The sequence below is a fragment of the Rhipicephalus microplus genome, chromosome 10 (genome assembly GCF_043290135.1).
Source record: "Rhipicephalus microplus isolate Deutch F79 chromosome 10, USDA_Rmic, whole genome shotgun sequence".
In the NCBI taxonomy this organism is placed as follows: Eukaryota; Metazoa; Arthropoda; class Arachnida; order Ixodida; family Ixodidae; genus Rhipicephalus; species Rhipicephalus microplus.
The window spans coordinates 51,768,947-51,781,176 of NC_134709.1; the positions used below are offsets into that span (position 1 = coordinate 51,768,947).

Sequence of the window (12,230 nt, forward strand, 5' to 3'; positions counted from 1 at the left end):
TACAAGGCAGCTAGCTAGTATTATTGTAATACTTCTCTCGGCTGGCAACAACTCATGGCCTCATCTGGCCACTGTGGTATTGTCAAATGCAAGTATCGACATTCGCAATCTTCTCAAATACTCGGTTAATATAAAATAAAATTTTGTTATATGTTAACTTTCAATTAAAGGTTACGTGATTTGTAAAATAATACGTCAACTACGTGAAACATATTGCTAGAAAATGATGCACTACCTAATCATAATGCAAAAACTTGTTTGTGTCACTAAATACTGTTTGGAGGTTTAAATACTTGCGGTAGTTAGTTCAAGGCTCTGCTAGTCAACCGTCTTTATCACGGGGAGCCTGGTTGTGCCAAGGATCGTAAAGTGAGGCCAGCCCTGCTGACACCGTGTAACAACACTCACGCGCCGCGCGATTAATTTGCGTTGGTGCAATTTTTGGACCCCGTGAGGGGCGGTTGTCTCAAATTTAATGAAAGTTCTTCGGGTCGCGCTGGTCAATCATGAAGAGTTCATGTGTTAGACATCGCTCAAGTGGCGCCTGTACGTAGTTAATGAATAAAATGGGTAAGCAGTTGCATAAAATGATTGATATGTAGGGTTTAACGTCCCAAAACCACCATATGGCAACGAGAGACGCCGTAGTGGAGGGCTCCGGTAATTTTGACCACCTGGGGTGCTTTAACGTGCACCCAAATCAGAGTGCACGGGCCTACAGAATGTTCGCCTCCATCGACAAAGTTGCGTAAATTGATGTAGCTGTGGGAGTGCCCGAGTGACATTTCAGAAAAATGTGTTACGGAAGTGCGTTATGAAAAGTTCGACAATTTCTGCCTCGTTTCAACCTGCGTGCATGAACTCTTTGAGAGTGAGCTCAAGTGAATTGGTCATTTCAGTAATGAATGCTTGCACCAGCATCAGAGGGTAGAAATAAGTATTCAACTTCTTACCTTGATTTCTGTAATTGCTATTCCTTATCCTTTTTTATAGCCATGTGCTCTTTGCCTCCCCTAGCCTCTGTAAGGTGTGGACTGCTTTAGTAAATGGGCGTAGCCAAGAGGGGAGGGGGGGATTCAAACCACCTTAAAATTTTTCAATTTGCTTGCATATATAAAATGCACACATACACACACATGCACCAAACACATATAAGGTATGATTGAACTCCCCCCACCCAAAAAAAAAAGACAAATTTCTGGCAGTACCCCTGCTTTAGTACCACTACTGCTCATATGTCCAGCATGTTTCAAGACTCGCAGTTTTGTGGTGTGAAACATGTTTTAGACCGTGGTCCACAGCGTCGCATATCATTTTCTGATATGCGATGCTGTGTTCAAATTGCACCTTTCCAATCGCTAATGCAGTGCTCCCATAGAAGCTTCCTGTTAAAACATTTTGCTTACTGTACTCCTTGATTATGCCGAGCCTCTGTGAATGGCGGTGTGCTGTTAAGGTACTGTGTCGGTACCTCAAGTAATGTCGGTACCTCAAGGCCTTTTCGTAAATGAAAGCCATGTGCGGGATGGTTGTGCCCTCCTAATTTCTCATTTACTTCATCGATGACATGTATGTGACCACTTTTTTAAATCCAACTTGTAGGAAATCCATTTCTTGATTCCTTGTTGTATCTTATACAAGATTGGGTACCTGTCATTTCCAGATGGAACTAGGTGTTCATTGTTCAGAATCCATTCGTTCGGTTTTTTTTTTAGGTCAGTATGAAGGTAATAAAAGGAATTTAAACTTCAAGCTATTACAAGATGACATGCAAGATTAATGAATGAGCACAAGACTTGAATGACAATGGAAGTTTCGGACTGTTGTTGTCCAGGATTCACACCAGTAATCACATAAGCTAAATGAATTCGGCAGTCCGGAATACTTTACACTGCTGATCTCCACTAAACCAACAAGTTATTAGAAACAGCGAAGCGGTGATCACACGGCCTCGCCGTGTGACGAGAGGCGAGGACGAAGGATGTCGAGGCTTGGAGGAGGGGTGAACTTTCGAGAAATGTGCCGAGATGGGGTGAGGGTGAGACTAGGTTGTAATGCAAAACACATCAGCGCGAGTGCTCAGGAGTTTGCACTTTCAGAATGGCATTTCTCGTTCCCCCCAATGAAGAAGCTGCCCGAACAAGCCTCTCGTCAGTGAGCCAACAGCAATGTTCGCACAATAGAGTCCAAAGCTAAGCGACAACAAAAGGGTGACTTGAAAAATGTAGAAGTATGATATAGCCTGATGAAGGAGAGGTGTCAGCTTCACCGTTCCGCCAGTGTTCACGAAATGGAGCTGGCTGGATTTTGTAATTTTATGTATTAGAAAACGTGCCATGCAACTTTAAGGCTGCGGAAAAAAGACACAAAGCGGTTTTGCACACTACGCTTCTTGCATTCAACAGGAGATGTGGGCCTAGGTAGTGAATTCACAGCAAATTCAATATTGTGAGTAGCGAACCAAATTAAATGCTTTTCATATAATTCTTAATAATGAACAGCCATTCAGACAGTTGATTCAATTACATTTATAACTGCATTGGATACATATAGCCATACACATTAATTATTAGTGCCACACAGAAGCTTATGAACTATGCTTGTCACAGAGCAGGTATCCCCTTTTCGCATTCACTCATACCACAAGGTATGAAAGAGACAGAATAAACATTATATACAAGTTACGACATTGTCAACTGACAATATCTTGTCTGGGACAAGATTGCCATCATAAAAGCCAGCCAGAACTATGGCACGTACATTCAGAATCCAAATGCTGGCAGAAGCAAAGAAATGAGGCTGAGATCAGGTACTTTGATGTTTTATTCCACATCTTCACAACCTATCACTCACTGACACACACGCACATCCAAAACACTCACCCACAACAGCAGCACCTGGTGTGACCGCAGCAACACAGACAGCACATGACTAGGAGTTCAGAAAAGCACGTGGGAGAAATGCTGCTGCTGCTAGTGAGTTTTGTAGATCCATACTTCCTTGCCCACGTAAGCGGTCGGGAAGTGAGTGTGAAGGAAGCCCTTCAAAAACTTCAAGTCAAAGTCCACCACAAAGTCAATCATGTGCTTGTACAGGCTGTTGTAGATGACCACGTAGTCTGTCATGCCTCCGAGACCGTACATTTTCAGGCCATTGACGGGGTCCAGGAAGAAGTCGCGAGCCTCGTCCTTGTGGTTCTTCTTCTTCTTGATGTTCGGTTCGCACGTTAGGAACTTCATCTTGACGTTGCTCCGGTGAATGTGACTGAAATGTGTCGGTGGAAGAACCGTTAACCGATATTAACAAAAGCACCGGCAAATGCACTGTAACATCATAGAAACAAAGCCAAAGCAACTGTGTGCTTGATGAAAAGCAGAGGTCATATTCATGCATCAGACAAAATAGAGAAAAGAAATAAATTTTGGGCGGTGTTTGGTGCTGGCGCCACTGCCCTGCAATGATGCAGGTGCACGGCACAACAATTGCGGCAAAACAAACGAACAGAAACGAGCACTGGAGATGGCCATATCTCTGTATTGTCCTTGTTGTGCCTGAGCAAGTTATGTCCTTTCTCTCTCAAGTACACATATTTTATTTGAGCCTTGCAGACAATCTGTGTGTGCTGACCAAGGCTTGGCACTGCATTCTACAAGAACAGGCTGCAGATGCCTTCCTGATGTACAGTCAGCCACCAAACGATATGGACCACGCAAGCAAACAGCAAAATTGCCATTCACGCTGCCTAGCGGCAAACCATCTGCCGTTGAGAGCAAATAGCTCACCACTAGGCGACACAGAAAGCAGTTTTGACACATGCTTGCATGGTCCATATTGTTTTGTGCCCAACTGTAGCTGAACGAGCCTTCAGGCATGATCTGCAGGTGACCTCAGCAGTGTTGTCTGGTAGGGCTGAATATTATTCGATTGATATTGCAGCTCATCAAATTAAAACTCTGTTCCCCAGCGTGTTTCATCCCCTGTTGCAATTGGCTATAGCCGACATTCACATATAAAAACCACACTAGTATCTTCTTTGTTCACTTGAACTCCTCTATCCATTGTTCTACACAGCAGCTGAGACTTCAAACTCCCTGGTAATTTATTTTTTTTTTTTTTGCAAGGAACGCTATGCAATGCTCAGGTAGAACCTGTAAGAAAAATGTCAGCTCCACCCACAGCCATCCCTCTCACATAGAATTAGCATAAATGCTCCACCCGCTAGCAATTACTCATTTTCATAACATCACGCACTTTTAGAGTGATATACTAGTACTAGATGGCTAAAAATGTGATACAGAATTACATTTGAGTCACTAGTTTTAGGTTGGAAACTTCAATGTCCTGGTGAATTCCATTGGGGATTCCGAGATTGCTGCTCAGCCAAACGTAATGTGTAGGTGATAAACAACCCAGAACTCTTAAAATGGGTAGTACTATTTGCATAAGCCAAGAAAAAGTGCTAGTGGTTCAAGTAGACATCAGCTAGCGCATGGTGAAGAGCAGGTGAAGAGCAGATGCACCGAAGTTCTGTGGGCAGAGTTTAAACCTTAGCTTGTGGCCGAGTATCGTTATGTACACAACTTTAAAACATCCCAGTGCAATATGGGGTCACCTGTAGAAGGGCGTTGAGTGACAAGGCATGAGGAATGTCACGCTGCCACCACCAGGGTGTTTGTCCAGCTCCTTGGACAGGTAATCCATTGCCTCCAGGGTGCCCTTCTGGTGGAACAGGCCAAAGTACAGGGCAGGCGGGAAGAAGGCCACTCCGAGCAGGATGGCCAGTGTGATGCCCCACGAGCGAGGCAGGCGCGCCATGCCCGCCCCGCATACGCACATGGCCAGCGGGAAGACGGGGAGCAGGAAGCGGAACTCCTTGTGGCTCACCAGGCTGCGACATCAGTAGCGTCAAGCTATCGAGCTCGAGTGCGTTCTAGCCGGTGCAGTGCACTCTTGTAAACTTAATGGTTAAAAAGTGACTTCCGGTGCGTGACTACGGATTCTGCCTTGCGCACTCCAACCCAGAGACAATGCACGAGAGCTCGCACCTGCAACGGCTCCAAGAAAAATGACGTGTTTCCGACTCTCCTCCAACGAAGTATGTTCTCCTTCCCCTCTCGTTCCTACTGCAGAAGCAACGTAACACTCGCCCTGTGATGCTTTCGTGCGTCCCGACCGAAAGCGGTAGAAGGAAATCGCCGTTAAGCTAAGCTCAAAAGGCATTGCACTCGAGCTCATTCGAGTGTATTCCTTTAAAGTTTGGAGCCCGTTATTAACGCGCTCATTTTCAGTCTCAGGTTCACACTCTCGTTGTCCTTATACAAAACACGTTTCTCCGACCCTCTGATAGCCTGCATTTTTCAGCAGCAACAGCCGAAACAATAATTCAGTGCGTTGTGTTGGTTGATCTGCCGCTCATGAAATTCTGTATGAGGCCAGGAAACCTCATTGGTTCCAAGTTTGGTTCCAGTGTGAATAAAAACAATTCATACAAATGCATATATGCAGATGAACCTCTATATAATGAAGTTGGTGAAATTGGTAATTTACTTCGTAATACTAAAACATTTGCATTCAACCTTGCAAGGTGTGGTTGCCAAAGGGAAGAAGTGCCGTAAAATTTTAATGTGACAGCACAAAAACAGTTCAATAGCACGGAAAAAAAATTTCTTCAACCTGAGAACCGACGACCACAGCTCGATGCAGTGCCAGTAAAGACATCATCATCACAGAATTCAAACTTCCCACATAAACCCCCCCCAAAAAAAGCAATTCCTACACACTGTGGCAATTAAGGATAGTGCATTCGCTAAAGCTGTGTGCAATTCAACCGTATGATTGCTGGCCCCAGCAAAACATTGCATTTCATTGCTATCCGGCTTTCTCCGGGGAAATTTCGCCGTGTTGAAATTATGTATAAATGCGAATTATTATAAGGTTTAACCATGTGTATATACACAAGGTTAATTTTCACGACCATTGATGAGTATGGTCATCATGGGAGTTTATAACAAAATGACTGATTATGATGCATACTCATCATGAATAAAAATGAGACTCACAGGGAACCTATGAAGACTATGCTTGTCACATATGTGCTGAGGGTTTCGTACTACAGCCAATTTTCATTGTAATGCCATACGTCGAGCCACGTTTGAGTTATCTTTTCTTTTTATATGATTAGTGAAATGAAGGAACCCCACAGAACTGGGAGAATGGTACCATTTTATTCAGAAAAAAAAAAGAAACCCACACAAAGTGAGCAAAACTTTTTTTTTTTTCAGTAATTCTGGCACATTTTTTTTTTCTTGTCTTTTGGTCACGAAAGTGTCTATCTTCAATGCAACAATGCATGTTTATCGACGATTTCAAGTAGACGAAATTTCAGTACTGTCACAGAGGAAGCAATGAAATTCAAACACCAGCAAGGGCCAGTCGTCGTATGGCTGAATTATATATGCTTATAATCTTTAATCACACTGAAACAAATGACATAGACACCACACCAAGTACAGTGGACTCTCAGTTAACGAAACCTGAAGGGATTGGGAAAATAAGCTCCATTTAACAGGAGTTACGTTTACTGAGAGGTGAACATAGGTTCAGAGAACAAGCCCGAAACCAAGCATTGCAGAGGCAATACTTCCGTTTAAGCAGCGGTTCTGTTCAACAGATTTCCGTTTACTGAGAGTCTACTGTACTATAACTCAAGGCAAATCCTGAATAAGTTCCCAGTCTCCTCCACTCACCTGAGCACCAGCATGTGCCAGATGACAACTGCGGCCAGAAGGCGGCAGCGGCCGACTCGCACGCCCAGCACAAAGGGCAGCAGTTGCAGCGCCAGCACCGCAGGTAGCCCCACGGTGAAGTACCAGTGCCAAGGGTGCTTGCCGTAGTGGGCACCAATGTCGGCCACCAAGTTGAGTCGCACAAAGTTCCACGGCGTGCACACCCATCGCTGGTAGAACCACCGGTCACACAGCATCAGAGCACCAAAGCAGATCAGGCTGGAAGGACATGACAGCTTATGAGTCATTTTAGAACGATCAAGAGGTTGGATCGATGGGGTTTCAATCGACAAAGCGATTCACGGTCATTTCACGCCTTTGTTCTGTTACATGCCCGTTTAGCACTATTAAGAACGTGCAAAACTAGTTGACTCAATGCTCAGAGATTTCTTTCCCTTCAAAAACTACATTACACGGAGTGTCCTATCTGCACTCCCTGCTGCGCAGTGGTGTTCTAAGCCTTTTTAACCGACGACCTGGCTCATTACTGTCGTGGCCATTTTGTTAACTTGATGTAAACCAAATTTTGGGTAGTCTGACGGAAGCTTAAGACAGGCATAAGTGTCACTTCGTAACACGAACAGCATGACGTGCATGTCTTCTACATCATGATCTAGCCTCCTGCATCTTTGCCCTCTCCGAGCCGTTTGGTCAGCTTCATTACATACCAGGATTTGCGAAGTGTGACATGGGTTTATGAGGAATATTAATAGCTTGTAATGACAGAAATATCTTCACCTGCGTGTCGTGTGTGCTGCCTGCTTTGCGTAACATCTCACCAGATGGTCCCCACAGTAAGTGGGAACCAGCGTCATGGAAGCACTGCACTATGGAAGGAGCAGGTAGCGTCACCTCTGTGTTTCGTACTATGCTGCGGCATCTAACGAATTGCTTTTCCAGCAATCCGCATCGCAAGCGGAAACAGAGTGGCGCCACTTTTTCTGGCATGTCTGTCTCGGGTGTAGGAGTAGTTTTCAAACTGAAAGAAAATCCAAAAGCATTGCACTAACTATTCTTACGATGGCGACACAGTGGAATTTTCAATTAATTTGAGAATGCTAAAGTAAGAGAGAAGGAATCATCCAAGGAGAGAAATCCACTAGTCCACGACAGCATTCGCGGGTAGCATGACAGAGTGAGTCACATGAGTATAAAAAAGCAGTTTTTGCCAAACCAGAACAGATGACATGACGCGTATGTTGCCACCATTTACATGTTCTTCGAGGTGCATGACGCTCAAGAATCATGATACCACTTTTATTCTTTTCCCAGACTTTATTCTGTAACGTCTTTGCTTTTCGCTCGTGGTCACTGCTCGGGTATCGGCTGCAGCATGGTCACAAGTTATTTTTACTTTGTTCATCCCGTCATTTTTTTTTAATGACTCGTATACGCATACATCATTTGTCTAACTGAGCGACCACATGCAGCAACACCTCAGAAGTAGCCATGGTGTCACCTTGTGAAGGCCAATCTCTTGAGCAGGAACGTCCTGGAGTGCGACGCCCTTGCAAAGTGCAGAGCAACGAGGGGGAGCCACAGGACCAGGGCCGTGGGTCGGATCATGCACGACAGGCCCACCAGCCACAGGTAGCTCCATGAGGTGCTGTAAGTGGGAGTAGTCATCAAGCGGGAGTAGCCGTCAAAAACACTTCACAAAGAACACATTATTACACCATTTCTTCAGTGGCGCGAGGGATGAGCGACACCCTTGGTTTTCATCCGAGCGCTTCCAGTAAAGAATTTACATCCAGTTGTCCCATAGTATTCAGGAAATGTGTTTTAAAGATACAACTGGGACGAAATTGATAGTACTGGTTTAAGTTAAGAGTTACATAGGGAACTAATTGCCATGCGTACTTATTTTAATTTTTTTTGTGATAGAGCATCACCTTCGAAAACTGTTACCACTGCTCGTCACAGGCTTCGCCGCAATGTTTAGAAACGTCACAACTGCTTCAGACTGTTCTGTTAAGATAACATTCACGCCACGATTAGCCAAGTTTATTCTAGCATGGGCTCCAGTGGTAATGCTGGAACATTTTATAAGGCTAGTGTGCATTTCACAGTTGAGGAGATTATTCGACGATCGGCAACTGTGTGCGCCGATATTGTTTCACTTTGAGTGTCATTCTTTTTTTCTCGGGGCAAGTTCAACCAACACAGAGTTTCATCTCTACTGGCTATGAGTGCTTTCTTCACACACTATCACGTGACAATAGGATATCGGAGTGTAAGTTTAGCTAAACGAAGGGCCAATGAACTGCCACAATAATTAAGGTAAATTGAGTGATTTAATTGAAAAAGCAGATAGTCCTCCTGTGAGCAGCTGGGAACGTTGCAGCACCTGGCAGAGCAGATATCAGCGGTGAGTTTCTCTCTATTGGACCTATGAAATTAACTTCGGCATTGTGAAGGAACACAATGTTAACCCAAGAAATACACTGCAGCGCACGAGCACTGACGTGCAAATGTCACTATCAGACACCTATGTCAGAGACGAGGGTGGCTTCCAGAATTCTAATTTTCAAGGCAAACATGTTTTTCTTGCCACAATTCGCCTGTTCCGGCCGATTTCGCTCAACTAAGATAACTTACTGCTGGCAGTGACCGAGACTGTCACCTTTGAATAACGTGTCCATTGCTCCACCAACCAAGCAGCAGTGGCAGTAATCTTCCATCCGCCTTATGGGGTATATATATGCATTTGTGATGCATGTACATGCATGTGCATCTGATGCATGTACATGCACGTACATGTGACTTGTTATTCAAAGATTGCAGGTTATTGTTTTGCCTATTTTATGCCAGCTGCAAGTTATCTTTTCGTCCGTTTACACCACAATTACAACAAACATCACCTTCACTTTCCTTGGCTTTCTTGTCTGCTAGTTCTAATTAATAGATTTAGGTAATGTCCTGATAAATTTCATCAGGGATTCTGACACTGCTGCTCAGCCAGAAATGTTCTAGGTATTGACGAGGACCATTTAACTGGTGAAGTTCTAATTAATGGTAAGGAATGTCCGGGTAAATTTAATCAAGGGTTCTGACATGACTGCTCAGCCAGAAATGTTCTCAGTATTAACGGGGACCTTACACTGGTAAAGTTCAAATTAGTAGTATTAGGTAATGTCCTGGTAAATTTAATCAAGGATTCCGACATGGCTGCTCAGCCAGAAATGTTCTAGGTATAAACAAGGACCATTTAACTCTAAAAACACGTAGCATTTACCTTAGCTGAACAAAAAGTGCTTAGGGTTTAGTTGTAAATCTGCCAGCACCACTATCTTTCACAGGTTAAGAGCAGGAACACCTCGATTCTGTGGGCACACCTTACATTTATATAACACTCAATCCTTATTATAGCAAAGTTGCGTCTTGCGCAAAAAGTTTGTTATATTCAAAAATTTGTTATAAAGTTATATTTTTAACACTATAGCTATTGCAATACTATTTTTATTTGCTTCGTTATAAGCGATATTTCGTTATACCCGGGTTCAATTTATTGAGGTTTGAGCGTGCGCATAGTTTGCAACCAACTATGGTACACGCTAACCTCGGCTGCTTCTGACCGCCCCACGGGTACATGGAAAGAGCCCCAGCGGTGAACACTTGCTCGGCGACATTGGTCAATGTGCGCGAGGCGGTGTAGTGCAGAAACCACGAGCACAGCAAGGACACAGCTGTCCAGCAGGCCCCCTCGTAGCCAAAGAGGCGGCGGCCCAGTTCCACGGTCCAGTAGTCTCCGATGGCCGACGTGAAAGCCTGAACGAGGCGTGGCACCATAGTCTGCAAGTAGAGCAGAACATCAAAAGGATGAGTTCACCAAGAGGCTATTCTGCCACGATGGATCAGTGGCAAAGGTGCTCGGCTACTGCCCCGACGGAAGGCCACGGGCTCGATCTCTGCCGCGGCTGTCACATTTCGGTGGAGGCAAAATATTTGAGGCTGTGTACTGTGTGATGTGAGTACAGTACCTTTCCTTCCTCCGTGGCAAACTGCGATGTTTTCTCTTCGCCATTCTTCTCTCATCAGAAAATGTTACATGTTTCTAAAGACCCAATATTGGAATAAATATAAACATTGGACATACACAATGAGTCAATGTGTGCAGTTAGCAAGGATCGTTTTCACCTTCACATTTTCAGACTTGTGTAGTCCAACATACGTACTGTATATGAACATCCATTATATACATACGAACAACCGTTACAAACATAATGGCAGCTAAGGTATTTTGAAAACTTACCACTGTGAATACGGTGTCAATCTTGAACATCTTAAGCAAGTAGTACTGGGCCGATATGAACATAGGGTACACAGAGCTTCGAATGGCATACTTCCATTCCCAGGTCTGGTAGCCATACCTGAAATTAATATAATTAAAAAAAATTTATAATAAATTTGTCGGCGTATACATGGCACCCGCCAACTTGTTCGCACTAATTTTCAGTCAAAGCACTAATCAACTGTTTCTCGATCATTTAGCAAATAAACACGTAAGAAAAGTAAACGAAATTCAGTCATATTTTACCCGAAAACAAACTTGTGCGCCACTTCCAGGGACTGCCAGTACTCGTCGGGCACGAACGCAGTCCTCACAAAAAAAGCTCCTCCGCACCGAAACAGCACGAACATGAAGAAAAAGAACTTTTTGGGAAACTCCTGGCTCGTTTCTGCGACATATTAACGGCGAATCAATTACCGACATAACACAGACGCCATGATCGGGCTAGTTCCTAAGTGATCTATCACTGCAAGTAGCGCAACGCCCAACTAAGGACTGACATATGTGGCCTGCCTTTGCTGTATGTGCCCTAAGTGAAGTGTTGCGCTACATAGAATGATGGGCCACATAATACAGATTGACGGGCCAGATCGATCGCGATCTAGCTGCAATCGACGCACCTACTTCCATCGCCTCTTGTTTAGCCGTTTCCGCTTTCACTTTTTCTTCCGTCGCTGGCTCCCCTTTGTCAGCCATAGACGATGGCTACACGTTTCAGCTCCGGACAAATGAACGTATTTTGACGGCGGCAGGGTGCCCTGATGCTTCAAACATACCAAGATTCGAACACGGGCACGGACGCGACGTAGCGAAGATGGCCCACTTTCGTTTAGTCTTCTTCCAAGTAGCCGCCGCCACCGAAATCGATTTCGAATCCACTGAGAGGCCAGTTTCGGTTCCATGTCACGTTTCGCCTCAAAGGTTTGCCAAGTTATTTTATACGTCTATCACTAAGACTTTCAACATGGCCGTTATGACGTTTTGTGAATATCCATAAAAACATAGCCTCCGAGATTTCTAAATAAATGAGGTTTATGGGGTAGTAGACATGTAATAAACCAAAACCTAACCTAAAGGTTGAAACTATACTGATGCTGACATTATACAACTTTTTATGTTTACCATTAACTTGACTTACAACATGGCGCGATTTT

The 12,230-nt window shown here is 44.2% G+C and overlaps 1 protein-coding gene and 1 non-coding gene across 3 annotated transcripts; one reads left to right on the plus strand and one right to left on the minus strand.

The window, feature by feature from the left end:
* The first annotated feature begins 325 nt into the window (after nucleotides 1–325).
* LOC119181949 (U4atac minor spliceosomal RNA) lies at nucleotides 326–449 on the plus strand. The gene has a single exon (XR_005111237.2). It is a non-coding gene; the product is annotated as a U4atac minor spliceosomal RNA (small nuclear RNA).
* A 2,356-nt stretch (nucleotides 450–2,805) lies between these two features.
* On the minus strand, nucleotides 2,806–11,922 carry PIG-B (phosphatidylinositol glycan anchor biosynthesis class B). Of its 2 annotated transcripts, XM_037432733.2 has the most exons (8): nucleotides 11,697–11,922; nucleotides 11,323–11,464; nucleotides 11,038–11,155; nucleotides 10,345–10,577; nucleotides 8,245–8,391; nucleotides 6,747–7,004; nucleotides 4,613–4,888; nucleotides 2,806–3,264 (listed from the first exon to the last, which is right to left on the minus strand). In XM_037432733.2, exons 1-8 carry the CDS (start codon nucleotides 11,770–11,772, stop codon nucleotides 2,973–2,975), a joined length of 1,542 nt encoding a protein of 513 aa, XP_037288630.2. In that variant the 5' UTR covers nucleotides 11,773–11,922; the 3' UTR covers nucleotides 2,806–2,972. The 2 variants fall into 2 exon arrangements, with proteins under 2 accessions (XP_037288630.2, XP_075731764.1); XM_075875649.1 differs by lacking the exon at nucleotides 11,323–11,464 and having other exon boundaries at nucleotides 11,697–11,826.
* Nucleotides 11,923–12,230: the final 308 nt, after the last annotated feature.

Coding starts and splice junctions, on each gene's coding strand:
- PIG-B (XM_037432733.2), bottom strand. CDS start 11,772: ATGGCTGACAAAGGGGAGCCAGCGACGGAAGAAAAAGTGAAAGCGGAA. Junction 4,889..6,746: donor TGGCACATGCTGGTGCTCAG/GTGAGTGGAGGA, acceptor CTGATGTCGCAG/CCTGGTGAGCCACAAGGAGT. Junction 3,265..4,612: donor CACTCAACGCCCTTCTACAG/GTGACCCCATAT, acceptor GACACATTTCAG/TCACATTCACCGGAGCAACG.